Consider the following 16,921-nt stretch of genomic DNA (forward strand, 5'->3'; position numbering starts at 1 on the left):
CACAAAAAATGATGCTAGTATGATTAGCTTGAAATACATTCAAAATTTCCCAGTCAAATCGCCTGAACTATTACAAGTGGTACAAATCAGATCCATGTGGAATTGGGAGGTACAACCTTTTCCAATGTACTACTTCTGTGCAACATTAATACATGTACAGTATTTGTTTCAACTGCAAATTTAAAAAACAACAACTCCTTTTTCATCCTGCTGTGAAATGATATCACTGCAAAAATGAATGAATTTACAGTACTGAACTGAACTGGATAACCTAACTCACTTTGTTGATGAGAATTTATTTTGTACCTACTGACTATATCATTTCCCACCATGTCCAGTTGTACTTACGTCTCTGTCTGTGGCTAGTGGTGAGATGGCTCCTGACCTGTCGTCAGGGTCTCCAAACGACAGCGTCAGTGGAGACCTCGTGATCGACCTATCGGGGGACCGCGTTCTCGACCGGTCAGGCGACTTTAATATGCTCCTAGGAGGGCTGGACCTGCGCGGGCTGGTTGACCGCCTGTAGGGTGATCGTGAGTAGTGACCGGAGGTGTCCGTAGGCGGGGAGATTCGGGACGGAGAGAAACCACGCCGCCTCAGCTCCTGATATGCTCGCTCCCTGGACAAAACACACACTCATTAAACATTCAAACTACCGCTGTTGAGATCATCATAAATAGATTGAACTCAGGCTGTTGTTGCTTCACATGGACTGATGGAAGCCACAGAGAATTTAGTAACCCCTAGGCTATCTACTAGATAAATGTACCCCTGGCCAAAATATACCTGCCGGGAGTGTAAGTGGCCAGGTGACCAGGGATATATCACAGCTGGTCCAGTGACTGCATCAATACCATCACTAAATTGAAATTGTCAGGCAGCAGAGGTTGTGATAGACCAAGGAAGTCCTGGATGGAGTGTGTTAGGAGGGACATCAAGTTGTGCGGTCTAACTAGGGTGAACCCACTGAACAGAACCACATGGAAGTGTGGTGTGAAGACAAGCTGACTGCTGCTTACCCCCGTGTCAGGGAGCCCAGCAGCAGTATAATCCAATACTGGATACCAACTACTACTACTACTACTACTTATTTCTATTGAGTATTTGACTGTGACGTACTTCTCAAACCTCTCTGCTGTGAGGTTCCTCTTGGTCCTCTCCAGGTCCGACTCCAGTTGTGCTGCTCGTGTGCGCAGGGTGGTGATCTCACGCTGCTGGCTCTGACTGGACAACATTAGCAACAAAAACTTCATGGAGGTTTAATGAAAAGTATTATGAATGTATTACCAGTAAATTGGTACAGAAGGCAAAGAACAGGGAAGGCTGGAGGATGCTAGTGCTACAGGCAACCATGGTCCCCAACCCTCCAGATGAGGATGGGACTAGGTGAGGTGAGTGAGGTGCATGGAGGTAAAACATGTAACATAACATCAACTTTACATCACATACACACATGTACATTGTATTACATACATACATGTAACTTTAAATTAGTATGTATGTAATACATGCATGTAACTTATATATTACATAACTCAACAGAGTCATGGTCATGAATTATGTTAAACTTACATTATGTATATACATGTACATGCATGTTAAGTTAAACAATGTCATATGTTTTGTAGATGCTGCAAACAGATAACCTTTCCATGTAGTGCAATGTACCTTGTACAGCTAACAATACCGCTACAACTAACCATACCTCTACAAGTCTGCTACTAGAGAGAACAGACATTGCTTGTAACAGCAGCAACACATAAAACACAACCAGACACCTCCAACTTGCCCGGGGAACTTGTACATGTACAGCTGCCACAGATGTCACATCATTTGTCTTACAAGTCTGCTACATTTTGCAGCTGTTGCCTTAAGCTTATCTCACACTCGCAATTGTTTGTTTGTTTGTTTCACACCACTGGTAAACAGTCTTGTTCGAATGCCGAGGCTGAGACTCCCCAGAGTGGTACTGAACTAGTGCCCAGCAGGAGGAAGAAAGAGGGGGGACAAGCCATGACATTGAGAACTGTGAAGCGAAACCTTGCTGAGTTGGGATGCACATAGGAGGGGGTGCAATGGACAGCATCTGATAAGAAACTGTGGAGATCAATGATGGCCCGCCTCAGTAACATTCACTGATATGCGGTGAAGATGATGATGATGATGATGAAACAGTCTTACACAGCTTGTACGTTATGGTCTTATGCAGATTGTACCTTCTGTACAAAACTGGTGACAGGTGTGTTATGCCTAAAGGTGGTTTACCAGTTGAGTGAAACAAACAAAGCCAGATCTGGCCCTGTTGTTCCCCCCAGCGGACATGTCGGAGGCTCTGGTTGGTTCTTACGTCTTGCTCTCTGCCAGTGTCAGCCGGTCCTTCAGCAGCTGGATCTCCGAGCGCTGCTCCTGCTCCGTCAGCTGCGAGGCAAACTCTCGCTCCCGGTTGGTGGACAGCAGACCCTCCAGGTTGCGCACGGAGGCACGTTCACTGGACACTTGGCTACGGAGCAAGTCTGCTTCTCTTCGTAGCTCCTCTAATGCTGTCTTGGCCTGTATGATTGACAAAAAGAAGCTGTCAAGCCATTTTAAAGAAAAATCACTTCAAAACCTGAAACCTTGGTGAAATCTTTTGGAATGTAGTCACCTAACTTTGGATGCCAGAGGTGTGGGAACATCGGTCAGTCAGCAAAGCCTTCTTCTTAGTCCACAACTACTAGTATTATGTGGTATTGTTACCTAATTGACCCAGATAGCTATGTTTTAGATGGGTCCCACATGCCCTACCCTGGGTGCCCTGTATGGGTCACACATTCCTTAACTGGCTCACACATGCCCTACCTGGGTCCCACATACCCTACCTGGGTCCCACATACCCTAACTGCCTCACACGTGCCCTTCCTGGGTCCCACATGCCCTCCCTGGGTCACACATGCCCTAACTGACTCACACATGCCCTACCTGCTCTGAGTCCACACTCTTCTGGGTGAGCTGCCGTGACAGCGCCTCCTTTGTGGTGTCCAGTTTGACGCACAGCTCGCGGACGGACGACAGGTCGGTTCCGAGCGCGCCCTTCTCCTCCTCCGCCTGGCGCAGGTCCTCCTCTAGGGTCTGCATGGAGACCGTCAGGTTTGACACCTGCAGCTCGTACGCCTGCTGGGCTGCCAGGTGCTGAAACAGGTGTGCAGTAGGAATACATGTCAAAAGGTGAACAATACAAATTTGGATGTTATCTGGTTAATGCAGTCATATGACCTCAGGGAGGTACAAGGGGCTATGGTATAATAAAGGTAAGGTACAAGTACAAACATGTTAACACATAAATATCCGCTTATACTCTTCATCTAAAACTATGGAATAAGGTGTCATGTATGGTATCTCCTTAGTATGAACAAATATACAATACTATGCATAGTATTAGATAACATTCACTTACACAGTCCTTCTCAGTACTGCACTCCTGGCAGGTGAAAGCATTGGTGGAAAATATATTTCATCAACATATTTGTTAAAACCCGTTACATAAATAATGAGACATCTCATGAGGGTGCGTTAACTTTCCAGTATAAATGATTTCACTCGCTATACGTCTTCTTCTCCTCCCATTTGGATCAAAAGGATTCAACTCACAGCTTGAAAAAAGAACTAGTTGTCCAGTTGCACTTTGCAACAATATCTTGTTTGTCTCAAATAACTAACCTGCTCTGGCATTGCAGCATATGGGATGGGACAGGATTGGCACCACCTTAAGTACCATGACTTTGACTATAATTATATCTGCATGTATCACAGTGCAGAGTACATGTAGACCCTGTCCTACCTCCTGTATCTCCCTCTCCTGACTGTCTGCCTTCTCCCGTAGTCTGCGCACCTCTGACTCGCGGGACATCAGCTCCAGCTTGGTGTTACTGGACTCTCCCTGGTGCTGGTGAGCCTCCATCTCCCACCGCTCCGCCTGCGTGCTCGCTTTACGGTAATTCTCCAACAGGTCCGCTATTTCGCGGTCCTAAACACACAGCATATCCCATTGGTGAGAACACTCTCAACACAATCACTGTTTCACTGGACAAAGTCAGAGTACAGGACATGGAAAAAGGATCACTTTGTAAGAGTTTTAAAGGAGGCACTCCAGCCATCACTAAACAGTCACGTATCCGTAAGATATCATGTCAATAAGATAGCGTGTCTGTAACTGTCTCGAGTTTACATTTTGAAGTGATTGATCCTGAAGAAGGCAACAGTGGTCATTGAGAATTTAACCCCTGTTCACCTTAGTGTTGTCAGAAAACGCACAACTAACTCAAGGATGCCCTCAGTCTGCAGTTGTACACACCAATGCCACCAAGCCTATAATGTACTAGTATACAGCAATCTTACCTTAGCTGCCAAGAGGTCCTCACACCTGGAGACCTCTGCGATGTAGTCCTGCACCTGCTGTTTGAGACGTCCTCTGTCTGACATGGTCTCATCCAGGTCCTGATGAACAGCCTGTATACCGGAAAACAGAGCACATGGTTAGCACTGTCTGCACAACTGGATGGCAAGACTGCAGGCCTGGCCTGATGGTACAAACTGGGCTGTAAAGAATATGTTACTTTTTGAGGAACTCTTCCATTAAGTGTTCAGGTGTGGTCTCAATGAACAGATGAGCTACACTTCAACTGGTTGTGACAGAAAAGGCAAACGCTATTTACAAGTTTGTTGTACTGGGGAAATTTCCCTCTTTTTTTTCAACAAGCACAATGAACAGTGGACCACAGCTTTAGGCCTGGGACTGCAACGCTTTCCAGTAGCGTGCAGCTTGCGGGTGAGCAAAATAGTCGGGACTCTGACTCACAACTTCTTTGACCAGAGGCAGGGTCACTAACCACTAGACTACACACACTACAAAGGTCATTGTTATCTATTAGTATAAGAAGTGTTTACCTGGTTCTCCTTGGTCATGGTGCCCAGGTCCTCCTGTAGTCTCCTGTTCTCTCTCAGGGCCACCTCCCGACCTCGGCTGACCTCCCCGAGCTCCTCTGTAGTTCCATCTAGCTGCCGGCGAAGACTGCGGATTTCTCTCTCCTTATTACTGACTAAATCATTGGCACGGCTGGGGAGGCAGACATTTTAGTGTTTTTAGTTAGATCACACAGGCAAAACTTACTATGTTTCATATCTAGAATTAAAAAGAAGCACAATGGAACATAATCCATAGGCCAACTTGTTACAAGAAACAGATACATTTGTATCTTATAAAGTCAGCGTACATGTACTAATGGAAATACTTCTGACACTAACTGGTGGAAAAGTGTGTATCATCAAAGAAACAATACAGGTGTAAAATATCACATGCAGTAAAATATCATTAACCCTCTCCATTTAATATTCCATTTGGTTCCTCATATACATGCATCAAGAATTGGTCAATATTTTCCATATACAAACTATACTCACTCTAGTCTTGTTTCTAGTTCTCCAACATTCAACCTGAGTTCAGAAATCAATTTTTCCTGAAAAAAAGAAAGAATTTGATTTTTATGTCACACAAAGGATGGTAACCCAACAAGTTAACTTGACAATGTATGGATAGGTTGTGACTTATTTATGAATTTCAAAAGATAACTTTCAGGTGATGCAGATCCACAAAAGGTTGAATACAAATTTCAGCTCTAACCTTATTAGCGACGTTCTCCTCCAGCCCTACTACCCTCTCAGTCTTCTCATCTACGTTCATCTGGAGGCCGTCCTTCTCGCGGTCCAGCGAACTGACCGCACCCCTCAGCTGGGCGATCTCATCCTTCAGATTAGCAGTGACACGGTTCATGTCATCTGTGGATGAGGAGGGCATGGGTTCAGATTAGTGATGATCCTGCAAAGGACTGGGGTGAAGTACTTTTTTTGTCTGTCTATTTGTGTGTGGCTATGTTTCTATCTATGTGTGCTTATGTCATTTCTAATGCACAATCTGCTAATCCTGTGAAGGGCTAGCATTTGTTTGTCTGTTTATGTCTGGCAATGTGACTGTCTGTGAGTTCTTATGTCATTACCAATATTAAATGTCACATTGCCTCACATCCTAGACACTGTTTGTGGCAAGTGGGACAGGAAGGGTTGCAAAGCAGTGTGTGTGTACGCGGAGGTGAAGTCTACTAACTCTACCATGCTAGTACAAATGTAGTAGTATTTATAATGTCATTATGCAGGGGTGCCTAAGCATTTGCACGATCCCTATGAAATTCGTACGAATATTATGTGATACACACGAATCACTATGCGAAAACGCACGAATATTATGAAATTTGCACGAATCACTATGCGAAATCGTACAAATTTTATGAAATTCGCACGAATCACTATGTGACACACACGAGCCTTATGTGATTTGCACGATCCTTATGCGAAATTGCGCAACCACTGGCGGGGTCACGTGACAAACGGAGCGGGATTTTCAAGATGGCGGCTTCGCCGCTTCGGCGACTGAAAATACGATGTAACACGCCGAAATGAAGCTAAACAGTAGCTCACAGGCTATCAAATACATCTTTGCGACGGTAAATGTCCATTCCATGCCTTGAAATATAAATATCTCGGGTAGAAACGCTCAAAATCATGCCTCCTCCCGGCCGCCGTTTTTGCATAAGGATCGTGCAAATCACATAAGGCTCGTGTGTGTCACATAGTGATTCGTGCGAATTTCATAAAATTCGTACGATTTCGCATAGTGATTCGTGCGAATTTCATAATATTCGTGCGTTTTCGCATAGTGATTCGTGTGTATCACATAATATTCGTACGAATTTCATAGGGATCGTGCAAATGCTTAGGCACCCCTGTTATGCAACAGATTGAAAGTGGTGTGAACTCAAAGAACTTCTGAACCCTTGAAAGACTGTTTTTCTTTGCATTCTAGTCGCAGAAGAATGATGGTTTATGATGGACTGCCATGCCAACAACATTCAATTTTAATCCATTATGGTGTCCTAATTTCACATTTGATTTAAACAAACACAAATATCACACAAATATCACACAAAATTTTATTGAAGAAAATGTACTTAAAGTTAAGGTACTGCCTACTGGTACACCTGTGTGCATAACCTACCGATTCTCTCTGCCTGTGAGTGCCCTCTCTCCTCCGCCTGCTGCAGTTCCCCCACCTTCCTGGTGAGGCGCCGCTGACAGTCCTCTAAAGACGCTTCAGTCTGCTCTGCCAACAGCCTGCACACAGTTAATATCAGGTAACTTTGAGATTCAGTCTGGAGAATATTTGTCATACCTATTTCTTCAGTTTGTTTTGTCAAGATTAGTGCTGTATTTGTATGAAAAAAAATATTTACTACAAAATCCATGCATTATCTGGCCAGGGATGGCAAGTTGTGGTACTGTGGAGTTTGAGTTTGGATCAGGTACAAAATCCATGGAGCAACGCTGGCTCAGCAACAGCCAGAAAAAGTTAAGGTATGTTGAACAAAAGGTTGCAGACACTCATGCCATGGCCCTACTATAACCTGTAGAATTCATAATTTGATATGCTCTTGATTCTAACTCTTACTTGATAATCAAACATGCAGCAGCCTTTATATAATACATTCTGTATCTGCATCAGCCAAACCGTACAAGCAGCATTAAGTACAGCACACAGTCACACCAGTGTCACCAGTGGCTGATGCCTATTCCAAATATAAGTGGTTGTTTCCCTAGCATGACAAGACAACTGATGAGCATTTCAGCAAGGTTTCCTGATCGGTACCTCATCTGTGTGGCTGTGGCCTTCTGTTGTGAAGCCTCCTCTTCTGTAGATGCCACCTTCATGGTGAGGGACTTAACCTGGTCCTCCAGGGTGTCAATCATGTCCCTCATGGAGGCCACCCTCCCCTGTAGGTCAGCACGCTCTTGGTCTACCTGCAAAGGTGACACAATACATGGTAACACAACACACAAGTATAGTTAACACCTTGTACACACCTGGGTTTACACCTTTCACTGGAGTTGTCTGGTATGAAAGTTGACAGTACATTTGCAAGGCATTTCTAAGTTCCACTTCAATAAAAATTGGGACATTGCAATTATGATATCAGAGTCAGAATCAACTTACTGTGTACAGCTGGCCGTCTTGGTCTTCTATTCTCTGCTCTAGCCGAGCTCTGTCTGTTAGTGCAGTTTCTGTAGATATCTGTAAAGCAAGTCATTTGTTTATTTTCCATTCATATGCTAGGATCTAGATACCAGTGGAAGGTAGATTCATTTCCCAAAAACAAAGGTTTCCCAGAAATTGAAGTTATATGGCAATCAAGGCTCACATTTTACTGAGAAATAACGAAGGAAATAATTTTTAATCAAAGTGAGGAATTCCCACCTTTAGTCTTTCCCTGAGACTATCCCTCTCTGTGGCCATCCTACGCAGATCTGCCATGGCGTCATCACGCTCGTTCTCCACCCGACGCAGGATGGACTGAGCCGCCAGCGTGGCTTTGGGGGACTTTGGTGAACGCACAGCATCTCGCCTCAGACGGTTGATCTCTTCCTGTGCCTGCAGAGGGCAGAGGCAAAATTGCTATGGGTATTGGTGGTGGAGACAACATTGCTATGGCACAGTATAGGCACTGGTAGTGTCGGCAACATAACTACAGTCATTGGTAGTGGAGGCAACATACTGTAAATGCAGAAATGTTCACGGTGGATTAATGTTCGCGGTTTTCGCGGCGACCACTTTACCGCGAACTTAAATCCACCGCAAACATTTTTCTATAAAGGTATTAGATTGCAGTCGATGGTGTTACCGCGAAATTAAATCCCCGCGAACTTAAATGCATTTACAGTAACTGCTTAGCCAATGATAGTGGAGGCAACATGCATGTAACTACAGGTATTTTGAGTGGAGGCAACTTAACTAACTCCTGTCCTCACCCAAATCAAAGTTAAATGAATGTACAGTACTGTGGTCAAACCATTACGCGAGAAATTAACAACAATGCCTTCCATCATTAGGTTATCAAAGTAAAACATGCTGTAACATGTAATAGAGCAGCATAGCTTTATCAGTAGTGCCACCTAGCAGGACATGGACACATTGCAATGTGAGTGCCTGTCACCATGAACATGAACCTGAAACTGAATCTGTGCCCACCTGCTGATACAGCATACTGGTCTTGTCCCTCTCCCCGGTCAGCACCTTGACGTTGGACTGGATCTCGGCCATGTGGCGCTCAAACTTGTCCAGCATGGATTGCAGCTCGTCACGTTCCTGCCGCAAGCGGCTAATCTCTGTCATATCATCCACGGACTGGAGACGATACATTGTACAAAGCCATTCATGGAAGAAACATTGGGCAATCAGATAAATTGTCAGTCCTTAGTATTCACATAGAGAATAGGCCGGTGATGGATCCAACCAGCGGGAGGGCTGGGACTGTGGGTGATAACGGAATACAGTGTGTTGTGTTTTATATGTCAGCTGCACAAAAAGTTCAGAAAGTCCTCAAAGAATTGCGTAGAACATGAGTGCCATTATGCAAATCTGGCATTCAAAGTTTCCACCATAATGCATGTGAAGCACAATCATTCTATGAAAGCCCATTGGAGATACAAGTAGAAGTGATAAGTTGGTGCAGTCCCAAACACCCATATGGGACGTTACCACATTGTACGTAGTGATTAAATTTGTGATGCTACTTGCATCTCCTAAGATACATGCAGTGACGATAAATTTCACATCTTTCTTTCTTGAACCTTCTATTTGAAAATGCCAGTAAAATTATCTATTGTGTGTCGAACTTGAGTTGTACCACTTACCCTGTCTCTGGTTGGAGGAGACCCCTTCGTGGGTGACCGCCGTAAGGCACGCAGCATCTCGTACTCCCGTTTGTAGAAGTCACGCTCATCCTCCAGCACCCGCAGGATGGTCTCATAGTGAGCAGCCGTCTGGATTTGGTATGGAACAAGTACAAGACTTAAGTGCAAAACACAATTGGACCAAAGCAAAAAAAGACTGATAAAAAGCACATCGATTTCTTTGACTAAATTCTTCCAAACAGTAATTTTTGTTAGCACAAATCAAACTAGAAATAAGTATCTGCTTTATAGCAAATTGGTTCTCTATTTCTACTTCTTGTACAAAATACAGGACAAAGTACCTCAAAGTGACAATGTGTAGCTAGTGTGGCAGGTGGTGCTGCATGAAAAAATGTTGCTATCAATATCATGAACCAGTAATTCCACTATCAGTATGCCTGTAAGTGAACTGTCCTACCTTTTTGTCCACCCCTGATCCCTTAGTGGGTGTGCCCTTGGTGGGAGTGCCCTTGATGGAGGATCCCTTGGTTGGGGTGGAGGTCGGTGTTTTAGCCGGGCTCCCAGATCTTTTCTTTATCATATTCTGTAGAACATCCACCTAGAAATACAAGTTAATAATTCAATTAGTAACATACATCAGCAGTATGATGCATAGGAACTTTCATTCTTAACAAAAAGGATTGTAACGTTGACACCTAGCCTTAAAAAGTTTGCATATCTAGATGGAAGGGTTATGTCTAAAGCTATCTGGTGACTCAGAGGATGTCTCTACTCTCTTGGTGAGTTCCACTTCATGATAGATGTAGGAAAGTGTAAAATAATCATTGACATGTTGAGTGTAGTAAGTGAAGTAGCTGACCTCCTGTTTGTAATAATCTCTCTCCTCCTCCAGACTCTTGATGAAGTTGTCCAGTCGTGAGGGAGACTTGTCTCTCTTGTGTCTTACAGACATGTCCCGCAGTCTCTCCAGCTCCAGCACCAGGTCTTTCTCTGTGGAGCAAGCAACAGATACAGGTCTAACAGGAAAATTGCCACATTTGCCAGCAAATAAAGAATATTTCACTCTCATGAATGACTCAAATTCAAGTCTCAACTAAGCCATGACTGCCTACAACTACTGCCAACTTCCTTCAAACAGATTTTTCCGTTGGCTCTCCTGACTATTTACAACCAATAATTATAGCATACGTCAGGAGAAGAATGTTTTCAGAGGCATTTCCAGGGCCATAAAGAAACGTAGCTTCAGCAAGACATTGGTTTGGTTCCGATCAAAGACCGATAATCTGACGCAAAAGTACAAAATTGTGCAGAATCACAACAACCTCAGATGGTCAGAGGCCACATTACCAACCATGCATTACCATGCCTTTTCAAGGCACTGAAACAGTTTGCCTGTGGGTGCAACCATGAATGCAAAATGCAAACCGTTTGCTGTCTGATTTTCATGTATCCGTTTGATTTTTTACATCACGAACGGGGCCTAAGATGATTCAAACTTGGCAGGTACCTTTCTTGGTGAGCCTGTTGACCCTATCAGACAGATGTCTCTTGTCCTCCTGCACCTTGTCCATCAGATCATGCAGGCGCTGCGCCTCCGCCATCTTATTCGCCAGGTCAGAGCTGATGCGATCATTCTCGGACAGCAGGGACTTACGCTCCTGTCAAAGAAATCAGACAATTGTGTTGATTATTGCAAAAGGATTGTCCTCAATGCCTGACATTTTTTTTACAAGGAATAATACAATGATAAATACAGAATGAGAGATGTCAGATAATATGACTTGTCAGCATCAGTTTAACATAATTTCAGAATAAATAACAAATAATATCTATTGCTTGTAACAGCAATTACTTGACTATGACAAGACCACAGCATATGCAGAGTAAGAGATACACATAGAGAATTGGCCATTTTTTGTAAACCTGAGCACCAAGGAACATAGCTTATAGTATGAATAAGAGGCGAAAAAAGTGACATTCACCTCATCAAGTCACCTATTCAGATGTCAGACAGAAACACAAACAGACTGACAGAACTTACCTCTCGCAAAGTGGTCACTTCTGTTTCTGCAGTCTCCAGCTGGCGTTGGGACCTTCTCAGTTCAATCTGTTACAAAACAGGTTTAACATTTTAACTCAGCCCTAGCAGACGGTGTTAAAAAAAATTAAATAATGCTTCTGTTGTGAAACAGAAATCATCCAGGGTCACATATAATTCTTTGAAGGGAACACAACTCTGGGAAGTCAATTGTAATTTGGCAACTTGACATTGATAAAAAATTAGGGAGCAGCTGCATCATACAGCAACATAATTCCTTAAGGGTCTGTATCATTATCATCATGTGTCTGCATAGAGGCACTATTCAGTTACTGGATTATAAATGGTGTATTTGGCACGGGTACAGGTACATCAGTTGTTCAGTTACAGGTAAAATATTAATTACACAGCCCTAGCTCTGGCTTTGCAGAAGTATAAGTTCCCAACCTCAATGTTGCGGACTTCGTTGTCTGCTGTGGTGATGGCTTGTTCCTTGTGTTTCTGCAGTTCTCCGGCCAGACGGTCGATGTCCTGCAGCTCAGACATCAGCTTGTCGTTCCTGGTGCTGAGCTCCATCTGCTCCCGCGCCGCCGAGCGACGGTCCTCCAGAACATCCTGTAACCTTCGCTCAAGGTCACGGTTCGCTTGCTGGAGGTAGTCCACCTGTGTGGGAAAACATTTGGCTATCAGAGACGGCACAATCCAAAAATGCTCCTTGGATACCAATCCTATGCCACCTCTGACAGCTATACCATTCTTTAAAAAAAAACATGACCATAGCATCCCACAACAAAAGATATAAAAACTGGAAATCCTGCTGCAATGCCTTAGAAGCTTCTAGGGGATAGTGTATGGTGTGACAGAACTTGTAGTACAATGAGATGTGAGCTACAGCCACAGGTGAGATAGTATACTATATAGTCATCGTGACAGTACCTGAACATTGAGCTGAGATATAGGTATGTTAGTAAAACAGTGTGAAAGTACCTGTAAACGAGATAGGATATGGTATAAAAGTGTCTATAGGTGTGATGGTAGATGACATGACAGTACCTGTAATTGTGATTGTAAATAACTGACAGTACCTGTAGGTGTCATAATAAACAGTGTGTACTAGGGCTGGGTACCGGTACAGAAAATTCAGGTCCAGGTCCGGTTCAGGTCCAGAGGATTAGGTCCAGGTCCGGACCTGAACCTGGACCTAATTCAGTATGACTCATACCAATGGTACATTTTACTACAAAGAAGTCTGTTTAGTGGAGTATTAGACTTACACTGGCGTTTTAGAATCTTACAACGCTAATTGCACCTGTGCGATTGGCTGTAAAACTTGGTAGAAATTACTATAAACTCTACTCTACTTCAGTGTTGTTATTTTCTTCCACCTGCAAGCGCCAAAACAAGTGAATGCCTGATAAAATAATCTGATAATTTTCCAATCGGTCCAACATCCGGTCCACCTAATTTTTTCAGGTCCGGTTTTTCTGGACCGGTCCAATAAGAAAAACCGGTTTTGTACCGGTACGCTGTACCGATACCCAGCCCTAGTGTGTACTATACCTGTACATTGAGATGTGAGATAAGTTTCTCATTCGCCCGCAGTTTGCCTTCCATCGAGACCACGTCCTGGGGCCGCCCTCCCTCCAGCAGATATCCCAGCCGCTCTATCTCCTTATCCCGAGCTTCAACCTGTACAGACAAGCCAACAAGAATCCTTTAACACTTTGTACATAACACTTGGGCTGAATGCTAGTATTCATATCGTTACACATATCCAACATCGACAGTTATTTGTCAACTCACCATGTTAAAAAATGTTGTTAACAAGGCCTTCCCAAGAATGTTTGAACACCTGGATACCTTAAGTGCACACGCTTCAGCTGATTCCTGGTACTGTATTCAGTAGATTTCTGTCTTTCTTAATATGATGGTCTTGACCATGTTTATTTCATTCTATAATTTCTTTCTAGTAGAAAACCAACACCTTGATTGATCTGTATAGAAATACATATAGTATACCTCAGCATGCAAATAGTAATAACTTTCAAAAATGATAGTCCTTTGTCCCCATGCAGAGTTCAATACAACTTTAATATAAGTCATTTTGTACATGTACATATACCATCCATTATCCTGTCACATATTGCACTGTATAGTGACATTAATGACCATGAACTGTCTATCTGAGATGTCACATACATGTACATGACCTGTACATACATGTATACGTAACAGCTAGAGCATGTCCCATTGGCCTCTAGTTCAACAGCCAATCACCTGTGATTATACTGTTACATGTAGGTTCATTGAAAGACTCCCTGTAGGCTTACTCCTGTTGATTTTCTAAAACCAAAAGCCACCACATCTTGCAGGGATCAAATACTCCAGGGTGTTATATACTTGCACTACCATGCACCCAAAATGGGGTCTGTGCACCTGATATTTGACTGTGGGTGCACCAATACATTTGTAGAGTTATGTACATGGAGGTATAGTGTCAGAAAAATATGTGTATTACTTCTACTTGTTTCAAATTTGAATTTCAGATTCAAGCTCTGAAGAGTCAGTATGGTTTTGCTTACGTTTTTTTCTGCGCATTTTTTTTTTGTTAGGTGCAAAAATTTCCAAAAATGAATCTCAAGCCCTGACTTTTGATATGGCACTTTCATATTGAGTTTTAGGAAGCATAACAATCTCCAAAGACAGTTCAGGTTGCCACATATGAAAGTAAAGTTTCTTAACCCTGAGAAGAGGCAGTAGTGGAACAGGACTCTTCTCCAAAATGATGTCTATGACCTCACCTTCCTCTTCAATCAAATCCACCTAAGAACAAAACAGGTTACATCAAAATGCATTCAAAATGCAAATTCCTGAAAACTGACAATTGACTGTCTTAGAATGTTGAACTCATCATTCTACATACAAAATTAGCCATAGGCATGTCCTACTCTTTAGCAGTCCTTACTTTTACCTAAATTTCTTTTGTTGTAACGGCATCTGAAAGCTTATCTATGCCCTTAGATCTTGTGTCCTTTCCTTTATTTACATGAACAACCACACTACCTCTCAACACAGATCACTTCACCCACCTGACCTGGCGGAGAGGGCTTGAATGTTTGAAATTCCCATTATCGTTGTACAGTATACTGCCTTTCAACTTTCCAGTCTACTGTCTATTGTGACAATATTTGCTATTCTCTTGAAAATTCTATTAATGGTACTAAAGACATTAATTCACTCAGTGCTTTGATGATTGTCACTGAAATAAGTTACCTGCATATTCAGTCTTTAATGTATACATTATCATAGAAAAAAAGCTCCTCAAGTCCAATCTAAAAGTATGTAGCATTCTAGTGTGAAAACATTATCTGACTCAAAAACATCTTAGATTATATTTGTTTAGTACATACCATCAGTTATTAGTCGCAAACTAGATTACAATACAGATTACAAAACACTGACTGAAAGTCTTAGAGCCTAATCTAAAACTTTTGTTCTTAATTCCCAGAAACTATCACATTTCGTCCAGACTGGTAGGACTGAGTTTACATAATTTTGCACAATGTATCAAACATTACAGAGGTTCAATCAGTAATAAAAGTGTTTGTATAGTTACCACAGAATAGAATTAGGGCAACGTCTTTTTCTATTGCTTGTTTAGGCTGTGCCTTGTCATTATAAGCCATGTCAATTGCACCTCATACTTAGATTTTTGCAGCTAGCAACAAAAAATAGGCATCCTATGGTGGATTCAAATACCAAAAAATTGAATTAGTGGCCTAATGGCCTAATGGCCAAAGCTTACCTGACATCCTACAATACAATTATGATTTGGAAGAAGTCTACAAATTTCGAAGGAAAGTTGATCCTAACAGGTTTAGGAAAATGGCATGGAAAAATTAAGAAATTCAAAAAAATGAATGTGTACTGTACAAGTTGACAAAAGGTGTGAAATTGTGGTGAATAGTTCTAATTGCAGAGTTTGTGTAGCACCTGTCCCCATGCCTCAGGGGGCAGAGCCTTTCCTTTCAAACCCACTCTGCCAGAAAATCATTTCACCCCATGGAAAAGGACACACGAAACAGGTGATTATCACAACTTCTCCCAGTATGAGCAAAAGAGCAAATACTCTACATAACGAGCCAACTAGTAACTGCCACTTAACGAACAATTAACACTCCATAACCGATGTAAGCAGACACTGAATCGTTCAATCTGATCTGAATAAAACTGCACTAATGGTATAATCAACAAATCAAAAATACAACAAGGCCCACAACAACCTTCTGTTTGGTTTGAAGGTTAGAAGTTCACAAATTAAACACTGTAAATAAGACCCAGTAACAGCTTAAATAGTAGGACCCAATAACTTGATTTACTCACCTAATACACCAATCCTTCTTACAGCCTCTAGCAGGGGGAATGCATAATAATGGCCTACACTTGACTTGCTATTGCCGTCCTCCACTCTAGCAAATTCAAATTTCAACTGCCACTCGGGGCAGGATTTCAAACTGCCCATCTAAAGTTTGCAAACACTGCAGCATGATTTGTGCAACGCTCGCTTCCCTTGTTCAACATCTGTTTGATTTGAATGACCCCCATTCTGATGCAAATCAGCTTCGTCACTGATAAGGGCCTGGCCAATCACGGCCGTCACACGCACCGATTGGTTACTGTTGAAAACACCTAGAGCAAATTTGCATAAGTAAGCCATTGAGAGTTACCCCTGCAGAAAGCGTCTTTGGTTACCTGCCAGATAGAATATCAGGAATCAAGTCTCGAGGGTAAATATGCATTATGTTATGGGGCTGGATAGTCAGGTAGCCAACCTCGTATAAATGAATTAGTACTAATAGTAGACATCTACTGTATACGTTGGGGAGAACTATTGAAATGTGGTAACCCTGCACTATTGTGGAAAATAAACAGGGGGTAAGGTAACATGTTATACAGTAGCTTACTGTAAAACATGTTATTTTAACTAATAGCGTGTTGTAACTAACTGCATGGGTTTATACAGCATAAAGGGAACAGTTAAATTATCATAAGATATTCAAATAAAAATGAAAAACAGTATGCATGGGTTATTTTCTACATTGTATCCTC

The 16,921-nt window shown here is 42.5% G+C and overlaps 1 protein-coding gene across 7 annotated transcripts in view; it reads right to left on the bottom strand.

Annotated features, from left to right (window-relative positions):
• The window catches only part of LOC118418902 (centrosomal protein of 135 kDa-like), a 30,974-nt gene that overhangs the window by 4,180 nt on the left and 9,873 nt on the right, over positions 1-16,921 (bottom strand). For 3 of the 7 annotated variants that reach the window (XM_035825023.1, XM_035825022.1, XM_035825025.1), the window contains 21 exons: positions 13,373-13,501; positions 12,260-12,475; positions 11,816-11,881; positions 11,282-11,432; positions 10,634-10,764; positions 10,232-10,372; positions 9,775-9,903; positions 9,110-9,265; positions 8,339-8,512; positions 8,078-8,155; positions 7,733-7,884; positions 7,085-7,200; positions 5,657-5,811; positions 5,437-5,492; positions 4,924-5,092; positions 4,375-4,485; positions 3,818-4,003; positions 2,959-3,168; positions 2,348-2,550; positions 1,120-1,224; positions 349-619 (listed from right to left, as the gene is read on the bottom strand). In XM_035825023.1, the coding sequence (XP_035680916.1) occupies positions 349-619; positions 1,120-1,224; positions 2,348-2,550; positions 2,959-3,168; positions 3,818-4,003; positions 4,375-4,485; positions 4,924-5,092; positions 5,437-5,492; positions 5,657-5,811; positions 7,085-7,200; positions 7,733-7,884; positions 8,078-8,155; positions 8,339-8,512; positions 9,110-9,265; positions 9,775-9,903; positions 10,232-10,372; positions 10,634-10,764; positions 11,282-11,432; positions 11,816-11,881; positions 12,260-12,475; positions 13,373-13,501 (3,105 nt within the window). Of the gene's footprint in view, positions 1-348; positions 620-1,119; positions 1,225-2,347; positions 2,551-2,958; positions 3,169-3,817; positions 4,004-4,374; positions 4,486-4,923; positions 5,093-5,436; positions 5,493-5,656; positions 5,812-7,084; positions 7,201-7,732; positions 7,885-8,077; positions 8,156-8,338; positions 8,513-9,109; positions 9,266-9,774; positions 9,904-10,231; positions 10,373-10,633; positions 10,765-11,281; positions 11,433-11,815; positions 11,882-12,259; positions 12,476-13,372; positions 13,502-14,554; positions 14,636-16,195; positions 16,613-16,921 lie in introns of those variants that run through there. The other 4 variants (XM_035825029.1, XM_035825028.1, XM_035825024.1 and 1 more) reach the window with 4 other exon arrangements.

This window comes from Branchiostoma floridae, chromosome 7, assembly GCF_000003815.2.
Source record: "Branchiostoma floridae strain S238N-H82 chromosome 7, Bfl_VNyyK, whole genome shotgun sequence".
Taxonomy (NCBI): domain Eukaryota; kingdom Metazoa; phylum Chordata; class Leptocardii; order Amphioxiformes; family Branchiostomatidae; genus Branchiostoma; species Branchiostoma floridae.